Source organism: Microcaecilia unicolor, chromosome 10, assembly GCF_901765095.1.
Source record: "Microcaecilia unicolor chromosome 10, aMicUni1.1, whole genome shotgun sequence".
NCBI classification, from domain to species: domain Eukaryota; kingdom Metazoa; phylum Chordata; class Amphibia; order Gymnophiona; family Siphonopidae; genus Microcaecilia; species Microcaecilia unicolor.
This window is the reverse complement of record NC_044040.1, coordinates 75,805,901-75,829,884: the sequence shown is the minus strand read 5'-3', so window position 1 is coordinate 75,829,884 and position 23,984 is coordinate 75,805,901. Positions and strand designations below refer to the sequence as shown.

The 23,984-nt window shown below is 42.1% G+C and overlaps 1 protein-coding gene across 1 annotated transcript in view; it reads left to right on the top strand.

Annotated features, from left to right (window-relative positions):
• The window catches only part of SLC16A7 (solute carrier family 16 member 7), a 337,527-nt gene that overhangs the window by 292,543 nt on the left and 21,000 nt on the right, over positions 1-23,984 (top strand). Inside the window, exon 4 of the mRNA XM_030217090.1 lies at positions 22,896-23,039. Coding sequence (XP_030072950.1) covers positions 22,896-23,039 — 144 coding nt within the window. The remainder of the gene's footprint in view (positions 1-22,895; positions 23,040-23,984) is intronic.

Below are 23,984 nucleotides of genomic sequence, written 5' to 3'. Positions count from 1 at the left end.
ACTTCATTTTCCTATGCAACTTTACATACTCACAGTTCTCATTGAATGGCATTCCAGGTGGATGGTGTGGCAAAATTCTGTACCCCTTTTTCACTGTCCCATAGGTTAGGAGAGCACATCTTGAGTTTCACAGTCCCCTTACTGGGCTCTAGGCTCTACTCCTCCAGCATTAACCTGCTTCTCTGAAATTTAGGAGCTGCAGTTCTCGAACATCTGGAGGGGGCCTCTCTGGTGCTGGAGAATGGGCATTCCTTGTTAATCAGGCAGCTACATTAGGGACCCTTATACTAAGCTGCGATAGGGCTGATGCTTGCGTAGTGCATGCTAAATTGACACTACTACCGGGGTAGCGGGAGCGCCATGTGGTAGTTTCAAATTTAATGAGAACTGTTTCCTTTGCTAGAAAATAATTTTGTATTTTCTACTGTATGGGGCATTCCACATTATTATTATTATTATTATTATTATTATTTATTGCATTTGTATCCCGCATTTTCCCACATATTTGCAGGCTCAATGTGGCTTACATTGCTCCATCATGGTATCATCAACATTAACGCTTGCTGTCTGATTACCACACAAGTAGCACATGAGCCCTTACTGCCAAGTAAATAGGTGGTGGTAAGGACTCAGGCAGTAAATAACCACACACTACTTTTAATATTAATGCAGACTATTTACTACTCCATTTAAAAAAAGGCCTTTTTACCCACTGCAGTAAAAAATGGCTCAGCACGTGTTAATTTCATGCGTCCAAACTAGTGCAGGATGCTTTTTACCGCAGCTTAGGAAGAGAGCCCCTTGGTGCACACTAAGGAGCCCTTTTACAAAGGTTTGGAAGGCTAACATGTGGCTAGCACGTGCCAAGTCAACACTACCGCAGTGGTAGCGCATATGGTAGTTCTGAGTTTGGTGCACGCTGAATCCCACAGTAGAAAATATTTTTCTGTTTTCTACCGTGGGGGGCACTCCCAGTGGTAATCAGCAGAGCGGCCACGTTAGCGCACGCTGCACGGTATCCCACGGGTAGCTTGTGAGCCCTTACTGCTAAGTCAATGGCTGGCCTATTTCCTGACCCATTAAAAAATAGCTTTTTTCCCAGCTGCAGTAAAAAGTGGCCCAACGCGCACACAAAAGACACACTCACACTACCGCAGGCCACTTTTTACCATGGCTTTGTTAAAGTACCCCTAATTGCTTAGGGTATGAATACCACGTGAGCCCTTAATACCTACAAAATGGGTGGCGGTAAGTGATCACACGTTAATTTTTGTAATAACTGTGCGCTAATAGCAACATTAGTGCATAGCCATTAATAGAAAATATACAAAAAAGCCATTTCTACAGCTGCAGTAAAAATGGCCTTAGAACACAGGAAACCCCCACATAAGGGTGCACCAAGACCACTTTGTCCCGTAGCCTAGTGAAACTGCCTCTTTGTAAAATAGGCTTGAAATACATTGTTTCTTCTGCTCTAAACCAGGTCATAAAATTACCTTCCATGTGACCCTAGGGTAACACCAGGATACAACTGCAGACTGCAAAGAGGGTTAGGTCTAATTTTCTTACAATGTTTTGATTGCAAAATTGCCTGTTTGCTCAAATATTTAAAAAGCTTTTTCATTTTAAATCATTGAGAAAAATATTTGCATCAAAGCTTTAGATGCCATTATTAACCATGCACAATAACCCAGTTTTAATGTAGTTGTCAAAAAAGCATCAGAACAGCTGGTAATATTTACAATGCCTAGAAAGCTTGTGGTCCTTAACTGTGATATTTTGACTTACCCCACTTCAAAATGTATATTTTTTCTTATATAATGAGCAAACCTGACTCACAACTGACTGCATGGGCCTTCATTTCCAAAACATATCTATCTGCGGTAGTCATTCAATTTAATTTTGCAGCCTGTTTAGTTTCAAGGGTGTTCTCATTTCATCAGATTTAATCATTAGTATTTCAGAGAAGCTTGTCAACTACATTATATAGCAGACTTGTATGACAAGCAATAAACCAGAATCAGACATTATAATTTGCTGCTCTATGAGATTCACTATATTCCTTTCATTCAGTATGGGATTCTACTGAATTCAACTAGTGATTCTTTATTTTCTTTTTTTTTTTCTTTCTTTTTTTTATTTTTGACATTGATTAGCTTTCATTGTTAAACTGACAGCACTACAATTTAATGCTCCATCAGGCTGAGGAAATTGTTTCCATTTAAGCAATCATTCATTAGTACCTATGAAAAAGGTATGCGAACAGCTGTATGGTAACAATTTATCAGTCTTGACAGACATTTACCTTGTATGATATGGAGCTATGCATGCACAATATTTTATTAACAAAGATATATGTGTGTACTTATGTGTGGTTTGAAATTGATTTAAGGAGAGAGACTTACTGGTCCTAACAGAAACAGAAAATTGTTTTCTTTCAGGATTTCTACCATATTAAAAATTGCATTGAGAATATTTTGATTTTAAACAGATTTAACAGATTTAGGGCCATGTTTACTAAGCCGGGTTATAGGCACGTTAACCATGTACACACGTTAACTGTGTACGCGCCTACAATATCCCTATAGGCGCCTACATGGTTAGCGCATCTGCTAATTATAGGTGCGTTAAAAATGCTAACGCACCTTAGTAAACAGGACCCTCAATAAATGTAGGGGCCCTTTTACCAAACCGTGTTAAAAGGTGGCCTTAGTGCACCCTTATGCAGTTCTTTTCCACGTGCTAAGGCCATTTTTACCGCATCAATAAAATGTTTGCATTTCCTATTTTTTCTATTAATGGCCAGGTGCTAATTTTCCCATTAGTGCATGGCCATTAAAAAAGATTAGCGTGTGAGCCCTTAACGCCACCTGTATTGTAGGCAGTAAGGGCTATATTCTATATATGGCGCCTGAAATATTTGCACGGTAAAAAAATATGCCTAGGCGTATTCTCTAAAGTACACCTAAATTTTATAGAATAGGCTTAAATTTCTATGCAGTATATAAAATATGCAGAGCGCCTCTCTAAGTGACCAAATTTGGTCACGTCCATTTAGGCCATGTTTTACTTGGTGTAAATCCCGAAGCCTATATTAGGCGCAGAGTGGGTGTATTCTATAATAAAGTGCATAGATTTTAGAAACACCCATTCCATGCCTATAACCACACCTCCTTTTCAACTGTACGACTTGGAATTTACGCACACCATGTTACAAAATACGCTTAATGAGTTGTGCGTGTAAATTGTAATTGCCAATTAGTGTTGATAATTGCTTGTTAACATTCAGTTGACAGTGCTGATTAGTTAACCACTTAAGCGCCATTGTCCGCCCCTAGACATGCCCCTTTTGCAGAAAATAAAAATTAATTTTTTAGCATGTTGTGTACACACATGCATCCCAACATTACTGTAATGTTTAGCCATTTTTTTCCATGGCAATGAAAAAAGACTATGTTCCTTTTTTCAGTATATGGTCATGTGGTAATGTTAGCATTAGTTCATGCCCATTTACAAAAATTACTGAGGCAGTACTTACTGCCCCCTTTTTGGACGTGGTAAGGGTCCCATGTTAACTATGTGCTAACCAGTTAGGGCTAGATTCTATATATGGTGCCTAAAAAATTGGCACTGAAAAATACCTGCGTGAATGGTTTTCTATAAGCTACACCTAAAGTTCGGCATGGTTTACAGAATTAATGCTTAAAAGGAGAGTTGCGTGTAAATCAACGAAAACATGATGCAAATTCCCATGCCTAAATTTACGCACAGAGCACCCATACTCTGTAATACTTGGCACCCCCGACTCTCCCTCGCACTTAACCTATTATAATATTGATCTGACAACCAAGAGTAACTGTTGTTTTAGGAGCTTGTTTTGTGCTATCAGAAATGTTTGAAAGTTCAGCAGTTTCATCAGTGTCAAGATTTTTATCATAGCCACCCTTCCCATGAGAGTTTTGACATAGACTGTTTTTCTAGGTCTCTTATTAATTCCTTAATTAAATGATCAAGTTCATCCGATTTTACTTAGTAATATTTGGAAATAATCCTAAAATCTAATTTTTTAGAGGAAGGAAAAGACCTCAGATGCTCAGCTTGTTGTCATTAATTTAGCAACAGAAATGCCGTGCGAACGTCCTTACTGGTCTAAAAGACCTACTCAATTTTTCTAATTTTTTAAAGTGCATGCATGCTTAACGTTTCTGTTCATTGTTTCACATTATTTGATCGACTACATCTTTTTTTAAAAAGGTACTTCAGTTTCTCTGGTTTGCAAACCGGAGAAACTGAGGGGTCCTTTTACTAAGGCGTGCTGAAAAATGGTTTACAGTAGTGTATGCATGGATTTTGGGCGTGCGCCAATACATGTTTTAGCGCGCCTGTAAAAAAGGCCTTTTTGCCAAAAATGGACTTGCGGGTGTCCATTTTGGGTCTGCGACCTTACCGCCAGCCATTGACCTAGCAGTAAAGAATCCGGGCGGTAATGACCTACGCATTTCAAATGCCACTTGACGTGCATCCATTACATGTGCCCAAAAATAAAAAAAATATTTTTCAGATGTGCATATCGGACACGCGCCAAAAATGAAATTACCGCAACAGCCATGCAGTAGTCAAGCGGTAACTCCATTTTGGCTTGCGTTGAGCACGCATAGATGCTTACGCGGCTTAGTAAAAGGGCCCCTGAATGAAGTAACTTTTATAAAAATGATGTGTCCCTTAATTCTTAGTTGATCAAATAATGTGAAACAATGAACAGAAAAATTGAGCATTTATTCACTTTAAAAAATTTGAAAAATTGAGAAGGTTTTTTTGACTAGTGAGGATGTTCGCATGGTATTTCTGTTGCTAAATTAACGACAACAAGCCAAGCATTTGAGGTCTTTTCCTTCCTCTAAAAAATTAGATTTTAGGATTATTTCCAAATATTACTAAGTAAAATCAAATGAACTTGCTACTTTTTATGTGCTGAGTATCCTCATCAGCAAGATATCAGCCACTTAAGTTTTCAATGTAATTAAATGATCATAATTTAGTTTAATTAATTATTCTCGAGGGTTATCACTAGCCTAAGATGTCATAGCCCTTCATCACCTCTGGTACTGCTATATGAATCTTGAACCCAGACATGCCTCCATACCTTTCCATCTCATGTAAAATTATTGGTACAGTTGCATGCATTCAAGTCAAGCTCAAGATAATGTAATCAGCAAAGTGTGTGTGTGTGTGTGTGGGGGGGGGGGGGGGGGGGGTTCAATTTATGTGACAAAAAGTACTGGAAAAGAGAGCACCACCTGAAGGGAAAGAGCTCAGATATCCTCCCCTCAGTACCTGGTCAAAATAGTCCCGATAAAAAAGCTCCAAACAAGAAAAGTTCCCAACATAATAGTCCCTGACATAACAGCCACTGTCAAAACGGCCTGCCCACAATATAACCCTTGACAAGTTAGCCGCATGACAAAAGGGCCCGATCAGGCTGCCCAGAATATGGGACTACGTTTTTTCCTAATAATCTTACCTTGCCAAACAATATATATATATATTTTATTAGTATGTTGATGGAAGAATAGTTTCTGTAAATAGCGGAACAGATCATAAATACCAGTGTGTAGCTATAGAATTTTGTTTATTTATATATGCTTTATGCAATTGAATCCTGGTAGTAGGAGTCTTTATCAGTAAAGATTTCAGTTGTGGTTTATTATATTTTTTGTGATGTGTTATTTTTTCTTAGGGGGCTGTTTTCTTAAGGGGGTTATTTTGTGTAGAGGCTATTTTGTCAAGGGTTATTTTGTGGGAGGGGCTATTTTGTCAAGGGCTATTTTTTTAGGGTGTGAAATGTCAAGGGTTATTTTGTTACCAGGCTGTTTTGTCAGGGCTATTATGACTGGGTGCCGTCTGACTACATAATGGGTCCTATAGAGACCTATATTGCTCTCCCTACATATCTTACTGCAAATAACTCAAAACCTTCATTTGGGATTCTGCCAAATAAGTGCTATGAATCTCCACCCCCACTCTATCCTAGCATTCCTCCCTTTTCTCCCGAAGCCCAGATTTTTCGCCTTCCTTCCCTCCATCACTTCAATGTTCTGTGTACTGTATCCATGCTGTTCTTAGAAATAAGTCTCTAGGGGACCCTTTTACTAAGCTGCATCCGAAATTTTTTTTAATTTTCTGGTGTGTTTCAGCTACACGCATCAAGTGGCATTTGATGCACATAGGTCATTACCGTGTGAGACTTTACCGCTAGGTCAATGGCTGGCGGTAAGGTCTCAGATCCAAAATGGACACGCAGCAATTTTCATGTTGCCACACATCCATTTTCGGCAAAACTTTTAAAAGGCATTTTTGCAGGTGCGCTAAAAAATGATTCTGCGCATGCCCAAAACACGCGTCTACACTACCGCAGGCCATTTTTCAGCGCAACTTTGTAAAAGGACTCCTAGATATGCTGTATTTTAGGGGACAAGATTGCTGACAAATAGAAGATGTTGGACTGCTACAGATCCCTGCACAGAAACTACATGCTAACAGAAGCACCTCAGCCATACGTGGAAAATGCCAAAAGTCCCTCACAATTACAGAAGAAGGGATCATAGATTAGAAATAGAAATGTTCAAGTAAATATTGGAAAACCCCAAGAAACCAGAAAAATAAACACAGATATGCATTTCTTACTAAACTGAACAGAACACAAAGATGTAAAAGAAGCACATTCCCAAAGTTGACATATTCAATTTACCAACAAATATGAGATAAAAATGCAATTACCACAAAAAAAGATAACAAAAAAGAGTGGATAAACTGAACAATCACCTTAACAATTAACAAAACAACATGATTTTCAAAGAAAAAAATTGTAAAGAAGAAGAAAGGAGACAGCATATATACAGTTGTGTTCTAGATTTAGGCATCCCTGATGAATATGTTTCAATTATCCCTGAAGTCAAATGAAGCTGGCACAATGTCTTCATGGTAAAAATTAAAACATGAACAGATCAATATTCAGCTGGTGGTGGTCAGCAGGTTTTCCAAACACAGACCATTACTGGCTCAGTAGACCTGGATATTCAGTTCCAAGCCTGTCTGGGCACTGGTATTGAATATCCAGGTTTGATTGGACTGCTGCTGGATATATGTTTCATATGCTAAAATGGCTTCCCTGAATTTTAGCATTAAGTCTATGTTACTACAGCTAGAGGTCAACCTTCCCTGTATGGAAGGCTTGACCCCTAGTGGTTTGGGTGACTTCCTAGGGGAGGGGTCCATGGGTCATTATTGAAAGGGGCTTGGGGAGACTCCACTGCTTGTTTCTAGGATAGGCAGTATGGAATGTGTTGTGCTGTTCTGAGATCTTACCAGATGATTATGGCCTGGATAGGCTACTGTTGGAAACAGGATGCTTGCCTTGATGGACCTTCGGTCTGTCTCAATATAGCAATGCTTGGGTTCTTGTGTTCTTTGTTGGCAATACCATGGAACTAACACTAGCAATCATGGTAGCCATTTTAGCACATGGAACCACTAGCGGCAGGAACTAGTTGGGATTTCCCCTGTTTAGGATGCCTTGACCATCACAGATGTAGGTAGGCCCCAGGGGTCCTGGTCTTGGGGGGGGGGGAGGCAGGTCAATCTCATAGGAGGGTCTGATTTTTTTGGGGGGGTGAGCTGATTGTGGGGGGGAGAGTTTGTGAGGGGAGTCAGAATCAGGAGGGCTTGGGAGGGGAGTCAGAATCAGGAGGGCTTGGGAGGGGGATCTGATTACAGGAGGGGTGGGAGGGAGGGGATCACATCCAACAACTTCAGCCACTACCCAGAAGCTGTGGGGGTGCTGGCTGATATCAGTGTTGGCATCCTGATGTTTATGTCATCTTATTTGGTCGCTTAGATATGCAGACACTGGTTCCTCCCTGTCACTACCCTCGGAATGCCCCTCTTTAGCCTATATTGTAAATGCCTGTTAGTGCCAATATTCCTGACACTACCTGGTTAAGTGCCTTGAATACAGTGGCGTACCTAGGGTAGTTGACACCCGGGGCTGGTCATTTTTTAACAACCCCCTCCAAAATCTAGTAGTAGGCATACCGAGAATACAAAACACTCAGGACCTTTAGAGCAATTCTACCATACTATAAGCAGTAATTTCTACGAGTCACACAAGGAAAAGGAAAGCATCTTAAACACTACAGTGAGCATTAGAACATCAATTCACCTACTGTAAAATGAAACCAGACAGAATAGTACAGATCATTGATCCTGCACAGTCAATGCAACTGAAAGCCATGTCTTTTTCACAAACACAGATACACCCTAATCCACTATAGAATAAGTAATCATAAACTTTCTATTTAGACAAAAATTAAAAATTAGACAAAAATTGAACCCCCAAGATGCCAGACTCTGCATACAATGCAACACCACAGAAACAGAAAATGTCCTCTAGTACTTTGCAAAATATAAAGACAGCAGATGTAAATTTGAAAAAACTAACAAATACCAATCACCACTTTACAAATTAACAAATAGAAATAAAACAAATATAGAAATTAAAATAATACCATTTTATTGGACTAATACATTTAGCTTTCAGAGGTCAAAACCTCCTTCCTCAGGTCAATACAGTATAGTGCTGTTACAGTATCCTATCCTGTCCCGAGGAAGGGGGTTTTGTTCTCTGAAAGTTAGTCAAAAATGTATTAAAATTAGTCCAATAAAAAGATTACCTTATTTACATGTTCTATTTATAAACATTTATTAACACATCTGCAGTACTACTTTATCCTAAAGCAAAAAAATAAAAATATATATTTTATTTACAGTTTGTTGTCTCTGGTTTCTGCTTTCCTCTTCTTCTTTTCACTGTCTTCCTTCCATCCAGCATCTGTCTTCGCTCTCTCTCTCTCTCTCTCTGCCATCCAGTGTCTGCCCTCTCTGCTGTCCCCTCCATCCAATGTCTGCCCTCTCTCCATGCTCCTTTCATCTACTGTCTGCCATCTCTCTCCCTTCCATCCAAATCTGCCTTCTATCACTGCCCCTTTCATCCACCGTCTGCCCTCTCTCTCTCCCCCTTCCATCCACTGTTTGCCCTTTCTATGCCCTCCAACCACTGTCTGCCCTTTCTCTCTGCCCCTTCAATCCACCATTTGCCCTCCCTCTCCCATCCATCCAGGGTCTGCCCGCCCTCTCGCTCCCCCTTCCATCCAGGATCTGTCCCCCCTCTCTCTCTCTTCCTCCAGTTCCAGCCCTATTATCCCACCTGCCCCTAGTTCCAGCCCCAGCCCACATCTCCCACCTGCCCCCCTTTTCAGCCCCCAGTTTCAGCCCCACTATCCCACCAGTCCCCAGTTTCAGCCCCAGCCCTTTTCTCCCACCAGTCCCAAGCTTCAGCCCCCAGCCACTTCTCCCTGTTCCATTTTCAGCCCCCAGTCCCCAGTTTCAACCCCAACCCTTTTTCCCCACCAGTCCCGAGCTTCAGTCCCAGCCACTTCTCCCTGTCCCCTTTTCAGCCCCCAGTCCCCACAGTTTCAGCCCCTGCCCCTTTTCAGCCCCCAGTTCCAGTACTAGCCCCCTTATCCCACCTACTCTCCTTTTCAGCCCCCAGTTCCAGTCCCCCTTCATCCACATGCCTTGCATTAGGGCCCCCCTTTTCAGCCCCATTCTCCCTCCTGCCCCCTTCTCCCATCTGAGCCCCCCCTCCCAGACCCAGTCCCCGTCCCCTTCTCTCATCTGAGCCCCCCCCAGACCCAGTCCCCTTCTCCCATCTGAGCCCCCCCCCCCCAGACCTAGTCCCCAGCCCTTCCCCTCCCCAGTCCCCCTGCCTACCAGCTCCATCGACAGACGACCCTCTTCTCGTGCCACCCGGCACCCAGCCTGCTCTGTGTGTAAAAGAAGCAAATTGCCTCATCACGTCAGCCCTTCCCTCACTGTGTCCCGCCCTCTCACAGCTAATGTTTGAAGATTAAAAATAATTTTATAAAGTGAATATGGCAGATGTAAAAGATTGGACACCCTTCCAATTGATTCACTATTTCTTTAGTTTAAAAGCTATTAATAAAACATAAAAGGATCATGTGAATCATTAAGCCTTCATTTAATCAGGTGAAGTAAATTCCACAGTTGAACAAATACATGGAGGGAGGGGGGGCAATTCAATAAAGTGGTGCTTCCTTTTGGACACCTCGATGCAATGCAGGGAGCACCAGCAACAGAATCAGGGCACTCTGATTTCATTATAGAATACTCATGTGAACCCTCATAGACATAGACATAGACATAAGTGGATACGCCTAAATGGACCATTCAACGTGTATGCCTGATATTAATTCTATAAGATGCACATGTTGATGATAAACATGCCCATGCCATGCCCATGTTTATATCCCCTTTGCAATTGTGCACCAGGGCACTTATACGCTACTTTACACAATAGTGTGTATTGCATTAGTATGTATAACTGCACTATAATGTAAACAAAAAATGGCAAAACCACCGAATCAATCTAAATGGAAAACACAAAACATAAAAAATGGTGGATTATCACAACCATATCAGAGCATACTAAGCTAAGATGTAATTGGGTTAGGGAGGTAGTGGCAGCATTCTCAGTGGAATGCAATTTCCTTGTGTGGTGGAACAAACCATGTGTAATGCATGAGGGCATTATATAGTTGTAAAATTAAAGTGGCAGAATTTGTTAGTGTTTATTGTCCACTGGTGTAGAGTCATGCTTTTTTATTAAATGCCATCAAAAAATGTTGGTGTCTGGGTAATTTTTCTATTTTTCTTTTTTGGAGATTTTAATATGATCATGGTCATGGATCCTAGTCTGGGCAGATTGCCTGCAACTTCTCAGAAAGTCAACTCCCTATATGGGGTCTTCCCTATCTAACCTAAATGTAGTGGACATTTGGCATATGTTGCAATGATTTACGCATTTTGTGAGGGCTCATAATGTAGCCTCTCTGTTAGATTCCATTTTTGTTTCACAGTCTTGGTTTACCCAGGTACTGTGGGCTGAAATTGAGGAGCCTGTTCTATCCAACCATTCTTTGGTTTGGATGCAGATACAGGGAGCTGTAGCATTTCAATTTACGCCATATTGGACTTTCCCAAATATCTCTATGAGGATCCTGTTTTTCACAAATATTTGCAGGACAATTGGGAAGATTTTTGTTGTAATAATGCTGTGCATCGCGATGACCCACTGTTTTTCTGGCAAGCAGCTAAGGCAGTGCTCCAAGGCAATGCAATTGCATTTGTGATGCGAAAGCATATGGAACTTAACCAAGACATTTTGGCTTTGTCCTGAACCCTGGCTTGTGAACGGCGACAGTATATAACTAACCCTACTGTTGCACATCGCACAAGCTTTCAGGCGGTGCAGGCTGCTGTAAATTCCACTTTGCATGAACGTGATAAGAGGGTACACTTTGTCTAGGTCGATACATCCCTGATTAGGCCCTGAGTTGATTAGTTCTATTTATGATGGGTCAGCCAATCAGTACACGGATCCTAAGGACATGTCATCATGTTTTTGCGCCTTTTTTCAGCCGTTATATTCTGCTGAACAAGGGTCTTAATAGCGTGTCCTCTTACAGACCAATTTCTTTATTGAATGTAGACTGTAAAAATCTTAGCTAAACTTATGGTTTTGACGCTTAGCACTATCCTGCCCCACCTGATTAATAAAGATCAGGTTAGCTTTGTAGGTGCGTTTGTTTATAATGTTTAAAAATTATTTCAGCTTGGGAGTATTGTAATGTGCATAGCCTAGAGGCTTTGGCCTTGAGTTGTGATGCTGAAAAGGCCTTTGATTTAGACTGGCATTTTCTTTTTTGGGTCCTTGGCACTTTTGGGTTCTTCGACTATTTTTTCAGGTGCTTCAGGCTCTTTATCATCAACCTACTGCTGCTTTTTGGTGAATAGGGTGCTGTCTTCCTCCTTCGTCCTCCAATCGGGGACTCATCAGGGCTGTCCTCTTTCATCCCTATTATTTATATTATTTTTAGAGCCTTTGCTGAGTAGCATTTGCTGGCACCCTGATATTCATGGGGTCAAGCTTGGTGATTCAGTGTTTAAGACTTGAATTTGGGGATGACATTTTTCTCTTGTTGACTAAGCCCTTGGAATCCATCTCTGCTCTTCTCCAACTTATTGAGGACCCTGATTCCACCCCCTGGCCCTTACAGGGGGGCTACCTGGTGTTTAGACAAGAGAGAGCCTCAGCTGTTCTTATCCCATTGATCACCAGGTTCAAAATGGTCCTAGTTGAGCCCTGGCAGTAGTATTGTCTGGCCATAAAACTGAAGGGTTCCCACACATTTGATGTTCTTGCTTCAGTTGTCAAATGTATTCAGAGTTTGCCATCAGATGAAAAATTGTTAGAACAACACTTGCTGAGGCCCCCTTTTACCGCATTCGGTAAAAGGCTGTCTGTTTTTGTAAAAAAAGAAATGGCCGTGCGGAAAGTGAACCACTTACCGTGTAGCCATTTCAGAGGGGAGCAATTACTGCCACCCATTGAGGTGGCGGTAAGGGCTCCTACGCAAACCCGGCAGTAACAGGGTAGCACGTGGCACTGCCCAAATTACCACTGGGTAAACACCAGTACTACAAAAATAGAAAATATTTTTTGTAGCGCCGGAAATGCCGTGTGCTGAGGGTGAGAGCTACCGTCAGGCTTCTGCTGTATTCCGGCAGTAGCTCCTGTTTGGTGCGTGGTAAGCCTGCGGTGAGCTTGCCGCTGCTTAGTAAAAGGGCTCTATAGATTTGAATGATTTGCCAACTCATTCAGATGAAAAAAGCCAAGATGTATAGCTGCACAAATAGTTTGGACTAGAGCCCAGCTATTAACAATCATACTATCATATAAAGCCAGAAAGCATAAGAAATGACATTCTGTTCATGTCTGTTATAAAATGAACATTTTTAATTTTAAAGCTGAAAAATTCAATAGTTTTTAACTTTGATGAGGGACTGATCATTATGGCAATGGATTACTGCAAAGGTCAGAAGTAATAAAGTTTAAAATCATTGAAACTTTTCAGAGCTGCAGAGGTTGCATTAGTTTAGATTCAAATGACCATATGAGGCCCCTGGGAATTGAGTTAATCACCAATAAATGCTAAACAGGCAAAATCAGTCAGTCTTTTCATCTGGTGGAAGCATTTATTAATTCCTCCAAGCATCTTCCAGCTACAGTTGATTTCTAATGTGTGCACTTACACACTTTCCAGGTTAAATTACAAACTGGTAATGTTTCAAATGTTAACAGTTCGTGGTAGTGTTTTTGCAACTGACACATCACAAGGTAATGCTATTAGTGTAGTGTGTGGTTATTTCACAAAGGCATATAGGACATTTGGTATAACCTCTGGGCATGCAGCTTATTTATAAAGTTCAAAAGAATATAACCATGTGTTTATATTTCAATTTAACTTTTTTGTTTTCTTCTTAAATTTATTATGCTCTGAAGTAATATACTGCTTAAAATTCTTGTATCAATCATATAGATATATATTTGAAAAGATATATAAGTAAATTCAATAGTCATAGAAACATGTGACCTAATATTCCAAAAAAACTGAGCTCCAAAATTTAGGTTCCTAACATCTGTGCTTTATTTTCCGCCAAACTTAGGAGCCTAAGAGGCTTTTATACTAGAGGGTGTTAAGCCCTGACGCACGGCTAGCACATGAAAAAGAGACTTACCACAAAATGCATTAAAGCACATGCTAACCGGAAAAAGCAGGATAACACGGGAGCCTATAGTATAACCTAAATTAGAAGCAGTAAGTGTCAATTTTTTGCAGGTCCCTAAGAAGTGCCATGGTAAATCTGGGCTTACTGCACAGGAAAGTCATATGTTAAAATGTGCTAAGCCCAAATTTTACTGCACTTTAGTAAAAGAGCCCCTAAGTTCTCATTTGAAAAGTCATCTCAAAGTAATAGCTTAAAAGTTATGGGGGGATTCTATAAATTGGCATGAAGATGTAGGTGCCACAGTGGGATGCCTTTAGGGCTAGATTCTCTATAGCGCCAAAGAAGCGCTATTCTATAAGCTGCGTTTAAAGATAGACGTGCTTCATAGAATAGCGATTACATCCTGGAATCGTACCTAACTTTAGGCACGGCCATTTGCACCAACTGAAACATGGCATAAATGTACGCACCTACTGTATTTAAGCCCATATCCCCATTATTCTATAACAGTGTGTTCTCATTTTAGGAATTTTATTTATTGGGATTTGTTAACTGCCGTTATGAAAAGATTCACCCAAGGCAGTGTTCAGTAGGTACAGTATAGCATCAATGTTGACTGGTCCAAGTAGGCTTAATAATAAAAATAATAATCCTACCCAGAACACGTCATCCTTAAATTTCTACATGCTGCCATAGTTCCTAAACTCTCTAAAATTCACTCCTTGATGTATTCTCCAAAGGTAAAGTAATGAAAATGTTCCATTATATAGGGACAGTAGAGTTTGGGAGTGATCTCTTCAGAATTGAAGGTCATTAGGGATGACTTTATACCTGGCTATATTGTGCTTTCTTTCCAGTTAGACGTGGAAGTGTGTTTTCAAAATACTTAGACTTACAAAGTTCCATTATAAACTATAGATTTCAGTAAGTCTAAGTGCTTTGAAATGAGCCCAATTGTCTGCTTGAGGTAATTTGAAAAATCACCAATCACAGAACATTTACCTATTTATAAGGATCTGTATAGAAAGCTATATTTAGCCATAAAAATAATGGAACTGAGAGATAGAAACAGGAGATCTAGCATCCTAGATTCTTTTTCCCTTTTTAAAATTGATGGGGTATTCATTATATATTTGGACTGATAAATGTTATTCTGCCTGAGAGCTCTGTTGGAGGAGTGGCCTAGTGGTTAGGGTGGTGGACTTTGGTCCTGAGGAACTGAGTTCAATTCCCGGCACAGGCAGCTCCTTGTGACTCTGGGCATGTCACTTAACCCTCCATTGCCCGCCGCATTGAGCCTGCCATGAGTGGGGAAAGTGCGGAATACAAATGTAACAAAAATAAAAAAATATTGATTATATGTCAAATAAATCTTTCTTTGTTCCACTTTTGGGCTCATTTTCGAAAGAGAAGGGCGCCCATCTTTCGACACAAATTGTGAGATGGGCTTCCTTCTCCCAGGGTCACCCAAATCGGCATAATCGAAAGCCGATTTTGGGCGCACTCAACTGCTTTCTGTCGCAGGGACAATCAAAGTTCCCGGGGGCATGTCGGAAGCATAGCGAAGGCGGGACTGGGGCGTACTTAACACATGGGCGTCCTTGGCCGATAATGGAAAAAAGGGTGTCCCTAACGAACACTTGGATGACTTTACTTGGTCCTTTTTTTTACGACCAAGCCACAAAAATGTGCCCTAAATGACCAGATGACCACCAGAGGGAATCGGGGATGACCTCCCCCTACTCCCCCAGTGGTCACTAACCCCCTCCCACCCTAAAAAAAATGTTAAAATATTTTTTTCCAGCCTCTGTGCCAGCCTCAAATATCATACCCAGCTCCATAACAGCAGTATGCAGGTCCCTGGAGCAGTTTTAGTGGGCACTGCAGTGCACTTCAGGCATGCGGACCCAGGCCCATCCCCCCAACCTGTTAAACTTGTGGTGGTAAATGTGAGCCCTCCAAAACCCACCACAAACCCATTGTACCCACATCTAGGTGCCCCCCTTCATCCCTAAGGGCTATGGTAGTGGTGTACAGTTGTGGGGAGTGGGTTTTGGGGGGGCTCAGCACACAAAGTAAGGGAACTATGCACCTGGGAGCTTTTTTTGAAGTCCATTGCAGTGCCCCTTGGGTGCCCGGTTGGTGCCCTGGCATGTCAGGGGGACCAGTGCACTACGAATGATGGGTCTTCCCACGACCAAAGGGCTTGGATTTGGTCGTTTCTGAGATGGGCGTCCTCAGGCTCCATTATCGACGAAAATCGGGGACGACTATCTCTAAGCTTGACCTAAATGTGGAGATTTGGGCATCCCCGACCGTATTATCGAAACGAAAGATGACCGCCCATCTTGTTTCGATTAAACGGGTTTCCCCGCCCCTTCACAGGGACATCCTGCGAGGACGCCCTCAGGAAAACTTGGGCACCCCGTTCGATTATGCCCCTCTTTGTAGACTTAAAGTTAGATCTGCTACCACCACAATTACCTTCAGATATGAAATGGAACTATCACTTTATGGCTTGAGTTTTACAAGCTCCTCATAAAATCTAGGCTAAATAAATGCCAACTTTTTGCATCTGATCAAACAGAACTTTGGTAAAGGAAACATTTTCATTTAGACCTAAAAGGATTGCAGTTCATCTCATAAAGTTATATAGCACAGATTACACAGAGAGGGCATATTTCTAAAGACTTTACCTGAATAATTAAGCAGCAACCAAATAAAATTGAGAGCTGAAAATTGCCCCTCCTCCCCTTACCATGAAAAAATGCAGCTGCTTTTACCTACATAAGTACATAAGTATTGCCATACTGGGAAAGACCAAAGGTCCATCAAGCCCAGCATCCTGTTTCCAACAGTGGCCAATCCAGGTCACAAATACCTGGCAAGATCCCAAAAAAGTACAAAACATTTTATACTTCTTATCCCAGAAAGAGTGGATTTCCCCCAAGTCCATTTAATAATGGTCTATGGACTTTTCCTTTAGGAAGCCGTCCAAACCTTTTTTAAATTCTGCTAAGCTATCCACCTTTACCACATTCTCTGGCAACGAATTCCACAGTTTAATTACACGTTGAGTGAAGAAACATTTTCTCCAATTCATTTTAAATTGACTACATTGTAGCTTCATCGCATGCCCCCTAGTTCTAGTATTTTTGGAAAGCGTAAACATATGCTTCACATCTACCCGTTCAACTCCACCCATTATTTTATAGACCTCTATCATATCTCCCCTCAGCCGCCTTTTCTCCAAGCTGAAGAGCCTTAGCCGCTTTAGCCTTTCCTCATAGAGAAGTCGTCCCATCCCCTTTATCATTTTCATCGCCTTTCTCTGCACCTTTTCTAATTCTACTATATCTTTTTTGAGATGCGGCGACCAGAATTGAACAGAATATTCGAGGTGCGGTCGCACCATGGAGCTATACAAAGGCATTATAACATCATTCTTGTTTTCCATTCCTTTCCTAATAATACCTAACATTCTATTTGTTTTCTTAGCCGCAGCAGCACACTGAGCAGAAGGTTTCAACCAGTGGTGTGCTGGAGCCTGCTCGCAAGAGCCGGTTGTTAAATTTTTTAAGATCTTGTGAGCCGGTTGTTCTGCACGGCGAACCGGCTCCGGTAAACAAGGTAAGCGTGGCAGGAGGGCACCACAAGCCATGCTTACCCCACTTACCTCACCTCCCACAGCCCTCATTTGCCTGCGCCACCCTGGGGGTTTAAATCTTTTTTATTACCTCTGTCGAAGCGGCCGCATCATTGAAAGGCCTGCCCATCTCTAGCCTTCCCTTTGTGAGTTCGTTCCTTCAGAGTCCCGCCTTCTGATATCATTTCCTCTTTCTGACGGAGGTAATAAAAAAGATTTAAACAACGCAGAGTGGCACTGTGGCAGGAAGAAAAAGGGGGATGTTGGGGGCAAAAGAGGGCGGGCAGGTGGATATGAATGGGAGGGGAGGATGGGGGTGATGGAGAATTGCTGGACATGGATGGGAGTGGGAGGGAAGGGCAGGGGAGAGAGGAGAATCGCTGGGTATGGATGGATGGAGGGGGGCAGGGGAGAGAAGAGAATTGCTGGGTATGGATGGATGGAGGGAGGGGAGAGAAGAGAATTGATGAGGATGGATAGATGGATGGAGGGGGCAGGGGAGAGAAGAGAATTGCTGGGTATGGATGGATAGAGGGGGGCAGGGGAGAGAAGAGAATTGCTGGGGATGGATGGATGGAGGGGGAAGGGGAGAGAAGAGAATTGCTGGATATGGATGGATGGATGGAGGGCAGGGGAGGGGAGAGTTGCTGGACATGGGTGGATGGAGGGGAGGGCAGAGGAGAGTTGCTGGACATAGGTGGATGTAGGGGAGAGGAGAGGAGAGTTGCTGGACATGGGTGGATGGAGGGGAGGGCAGGGGAGAGAGGAGGGTTGCTGGAAGGGTTGCTGGACATGGATGGATGGAGGGGAGGGCAGGGAGAGAGGAGAATTGTTGGACATGGATGAAGGGAAGGGAAGACAGGAAGGAGATGCACATGGATGGAGGGGAGAGAGAAGAAATTCTGGACATGGATGGAGGGGAGGGAAGACAGAGGAAGGAGATGCACATGGATGGAGGGGAAGGGAGAGAGAAGAAATGCTGGACATGGATGGAGGGGAGGGAAGAGAGAGGAAGTGAGATGAACATGAATGGAGGGGAAAGAGGAGAAATGCTGGACATGGATGGAGGGAGGGAGGAAAATGCTGAACATGGATGGAGGAGAGGGAATGGAGAGAGAAGAAATGCTGGACATGGATGGAGGGGAGGGAAGAGAGAGGAAGGAGATGAGATGAGGGAAAAGGAAGAGAGGAGGAAAACTGCATATGGATGGAGAAAATAGGCAGACGCTGGATCCACTGGACAGTCAAGTCTGCGGAGGACCCAGCTTTTACTTACAGATGTAGGGCAAGAAATGAAGAAGAAAGGTGGAAAGTAAAGAAATAAATGGAAAGGAAGCCATGGAAACGGAGTTAAGAGGACAGATAGCAGCAGAATCAGATATTGGGCCAGCATGATTAGAAAAACAAAGTCACCAGACAACAAAGGTAGAAAAAATCATTTTATTTTCATTATAGTGTTTGGAATATGTCCACTTTGAGAATCAGGTGCACAACGTTAAACGTTTATATTTATTTACTTATTTATGGCATTTTATCCCACATTAAACATGAATTCGATTGGAACCTGGGATCATTTAATTTTTTTTTCCTGGAGAGAGTAATGCATTGCCCCCCCCCCCCCCCCCCACAGCTCTCTCCCCGGCTATAGCCAGTTCTTCAATTTGGGGGGGGGGGGGCGCAGAGGTGGACCGGGGAGAGAGCCTGTTCTTAAACATTTACCAGCACACCACTGGTTTCAATGTATCAGAGTACTGATAGAACTGAAAAATGACCTTGCGGAGCTATTGTTAGTAATATGTAATTTATCCTTAAAATCGAGCGTGGTACCGGAAGAATGGAGGGTGGTCAATGTAACGCCGATTTTTAAAAAAGGTTCCAGAGGAGATCCAGGAAATTATAGACCAGTGAGTCTGACGTCGGTGCCGGACAAAATGGTAGAGACTATTATTAAGAACAAAATTACAGAGCATATTCAAAAGCATGGATTTATGAGACAAATAGGGGCATAATCGAACGGGGCGCCCAAGTTTTCCTGAGAACGTCCTCGCAGGACGTCCCCTCGAAGGGGTGGGGAAACCCGTATTATTGAAACAAGATGGGCGGCCATATTTCATTTCAATAATACAGTCGGAGACACCCAAATCTCCACATTTAGGTCGACCTTAGAGATGGTTGTCCCTAGAGATGGTCGTCCCTGATTCTCGGCGATAATGGAAACCGAGGACGCCCATCTCAGAAACAACCAAATCCAAGCCATTTGGTTGTGGGAGGAGCCAGCATTCATAGTGCACTGGTGCCCCTCATATGCCAGGACACCAACCGGGCACCCTAGGGACCACTACAGTGGACTTCAGAAATTGCTCCCAGGTGCATAGCTCCCTTACCTTGTGTGCTGAGCCCCCCAACCCCCCCCAAAAACCCACTCCCCACAACTGTACACCACTACCATAGCCCTAAGGGGTGAATGGGGGCACCTACATGTGGGTACAGTTGGTTTCTGGTGGGTTTTGAAGGGCTCACATTTACCACCACAAGTGTAACAGGTAGGGGGGATATGGGCCTGGGTCCGCCTGCCTGAAGTGCACTGCACCCACTAAAACTGCTCCAGGGACCTGCATCCTGCTGCCATGGAGCTGGGTATGATATTTGAAGCTGGCATAGAGACTGGCAAAAAAAAATTTTAAGTATTTTTTAGGGTGGGAGGGGGTTGATGATCACTGGAGGAGTAAGGGGAGGTCATCCCCGATTCCCTCCGATGGTCATCTGGTCAGTTCGGGCACCTTTTTGAGGCTTGGTCGCAAGAAAAAATGGACCAAGTCGGCCAAGTGCTCGTCAGGGATGCCCTTCTTTTTTCCATTATTGGCTGAGGACACCCATGTGTTAGGCACGCCCCAGTCCCGCCTTCGCTATGCTGCCGACACGCCTCCGGGAACTTTGGTCGTCCCCATGATGGAAAGCAGTTGAGGGCGCCCAAAATCGGCTTTCGATTATGCTGATTTGGGCGACCCTGACAGAAGGAAGCCCATCTCCCGATTTGTGTCAGAAGATGGGCGCCCTCCTCTTTCAAAAATAAGCCTGATAGTCAACATGGATTTAGTGAAGGGAAATCTTGCCTCACCAATCTACTACATTTCTTTGAAGGGGTGAACAAACGTGGATATAGGTGAGCCAGTTGATATTGTGTGTCTGGATTTTCAGAAGGCGTTTGACAAAGTACCTCATGAAAAACTCCAGAGGAAAATGGAGAGTCATGGGATAGGAGGTAGTGTTCTATTGTGGATTAAAAACTGGTTAAAAGAAAACAGAGAGTAGGGTTAAATGTGCTTTGACACCCTCCTGTCTCCATGCATATCTCCCTGTCTCTCACCTACCCACCCCCATCCTGTTAGAGTGTCACTGAAATGCTTTGATGTTTCACTTGTATATACTGTCATCTACCAACATTTGCTTATTTCCGATGTGACAAAGAAGGGCAACCTTCGAAAGCTAATCAAGAAATGTATTAAATTATGTCCAATATTATTTTTTTTAATCTCTAGAGACAGGCCAGGTTTCCTGGAGTCCTGCAGAGCTTTCCTGTCCCTTGCTATTGAAAATGTGATAGTGAAACAGCACCACCTACTGACAGAAGTGTAGGTGGAGGATTCCTGCTTAGCTTAGAGGGAACAGTGCTTAGCGCCCAGTTTTGTGGCACCTAACTTTTAGGAACTATATTGAATTTACCTCTTTGTGTATATTATCAAAAGTATATACATAAATGCAAATCTTTCCCAAACTCTGCCCATAGGAATCCCTCTACTCAGTCCAGGTAAAGTTATGTGTGAATTGGCTAACACATAATTTCAAAAGTACACTGTGGTAGTTATTTTAGAAAGCCATGATCATGATTTACATGTGCATCTCACATGCAATGGAAAAACCCAGTTTTAGAAATCTAGTAGTTACATATGTAAATCATAAGAGGGTATAGTATTGGCAGGGTGTGAACAGAACGGGAACACTTGTATATGTCTAAATATATCAATGTTGGGATTTGCAGCTGCTCCCTGTCCCATATACTGTAGATTTTTTACAAGTGATTGTTTTGGCTAGCCCTTTACAGGATTAAGGAAGGTCTCCTCATTAATATTCCATTGTTCTCTCCCTTCCCTCAAAATTAAAAATACGGAAAGATTCTGGCTTCTGTAGTTAATTAGGAACATTCACATATGCAATTTTCCAAAATGGCAGACTTTCACTTGTAAGTTCTGAAATATGCTGGTACACATGTCATTTTCAGCACTGACATGTATAAGTTGTCAAGTTATAGGCAACACCGTAACTTTTCAGGTGCACACAGCGTAAAAAGTAATCATAGACATCAAAAACCCCCAAACGTTTTTTTTGTATGTTTGTCTTTTGAAATGTGCAAAATAAAATTTTTTTTTGGTTTTCTTAATCTTTTCTCAGTCAACCAAACCGCAGCGTGCTAACAACAAAGAATTGAATCACTTATCTTCAGCCCGCTGTCCAGTTCATGTGAAGTGTGGTACATCTCCGCTTCCAGAAAGAACAAAAGTACAGGGACTTTCTGGAAGCGGAGATGTACCACCCTTCACATGAACTGGACAGCGGGCTGAAGATAAGTGATTCAATTCTTTGTTGTTAGCAGTAGCATGCTATGGTTTGGTTGACTGAGAAAAGATTAAGAACCCCCCCCCCCCCCCCCCAAAAAAAAAAAAAAAATGTTGCACATTTCAAAAGACAAACATACAAAAAAAGTGTTTGGGGGTTTTTGATGTCTATGATTACTTTTTACGCTGTGTGCACCTAAAAAGTTACAGAGTTGCCACAGGTGTATGAGACATTTTCCCCATTTCACTTAAAAGTCACACGTTTTTCTCTACTGAGTGAGATTTTGATGATTATCAGTTGTGTATGCAGTGAAGTTGATCTTTGTTTTTGCTCATAATTTGTCAAGTTGCCTCCATTGATCTTTTCCACATTTACAATTGTAAAATAAGGTCTCCCCCACACATAGCCACAACACACACGTGTATTCCTTCATGTATTTTGGAAAAGGTTCTATGTTGGCAGATTCTTTTTCTAAATATTAATGGAATTGTACACATCCCTGTCTGGACTTATCAATTCCAATTTCCACGTTCTATCTAAAATGGTTCTTTGTATATGCAATTTTATAAATATCTTTTTCAGTGCATAAAACACTGTTTTACATCCAGATATACATTTTAAAATTGCCCTCTAACACTTTTTTCCATTTAATGCCTATGGGGGTAAAAAAAAACCTCGATGAATCTTGCCTTTAACACTGAGATGAGTTCTGTGATTGAAACAATATTTTAGGATTCCCTGATTTTGCAAATGTTTTTATTGAGCCCTCAAAATGATGCAGATATAGCTGACTTCTTTCAGGCTTATCTTAACATTCCCTGTTTACACGTTAAGCATGCTTTGATTTCTAAGAATAAATGTTCAAAACAGTATTAAAATTCTAAATTATGGGAAACCTAATATTTCTTATGTTTTCTTCCTCCTCCAGGTCCCATAAGCAGCATTTTGGTTAACAAATATGGTAGTCGTCCAGTGGTGATAGCAGGAGGCTGTTTATGTTCCTGTGGAATGATTGCTGCCTCTTTCTGCACCAGTGTTGTTGAGCTCTATGTTTGCATTGGATTCATTGGAGGTAAGAGAATGGTCACAAACAATAGCCACGACAGAACTGAAATGCGTGCATCTTCGTAACCGTGCCTATAAATGAGATATATGATGCAAATCAATGCTGACACTCTTATTTTCTTTCTTCCTTTTTTCCCATGTCTCAGAATTGACATGTAGAGATTTAAATTTAATGTTTTGTCCAAAACACAAGGGGGCCCTTTTACAAGGCGGCGGGTAAGCTCAATGCGGGTTTACCGCATGCTATCTCACAATTATCACCGGCCCAAAACAGCTGCCGGCAGTAGTTCCAGCTTGAGTGTGTGCCATTTCTGGCATGCTGGGAACTTTTTTTTTGTAGCGTGGCGCTAACCTGGCAGAAATCGAGCATTGCCGCTCTCTGCCCAGGTAACCGCCGGGTTATCGCAGGTGCCCTTACCGCTACCTCAGTGGGTGATGGTAAGTGCCCCCCGCCACATGGCCACTTGGTAAGAGTTATCTTACCGCATGGCCATTTTTAGGGGCAGCAAAACAAAAAGTACCAGGAGCCTTCAAAAAAGGGGGATAAGGATTTTAATCAAATGTATAGATGAAACAATCCTAGAATGGACCGACACGGTCCGTGTTTCGGCGCACAGCGCCTGCGTCAGGGGTCTACATTAAACATAAAAATAATAGTTTATTAATAAAATACATATATGCATGTCAAAACATGTTGTAAGTAAACACATATATATATAACTTACAACAATAGGAACCATAAGTATTGCAGCATAAAATATAACATATACATGACATATATATACAAATGAGAGTTTTTTGGGGTTTTTTTAAACATATGTGTATAAACACACACACACATATATATATTTTTTTTTTGTTTGTTTTTTTTGTTACATTTGTACCCTGCGCTTTCCCACTCATGGCAGGCTCAATGCGGCTTACTTGGGGCAATGGAGGGTTAAGTGACTTG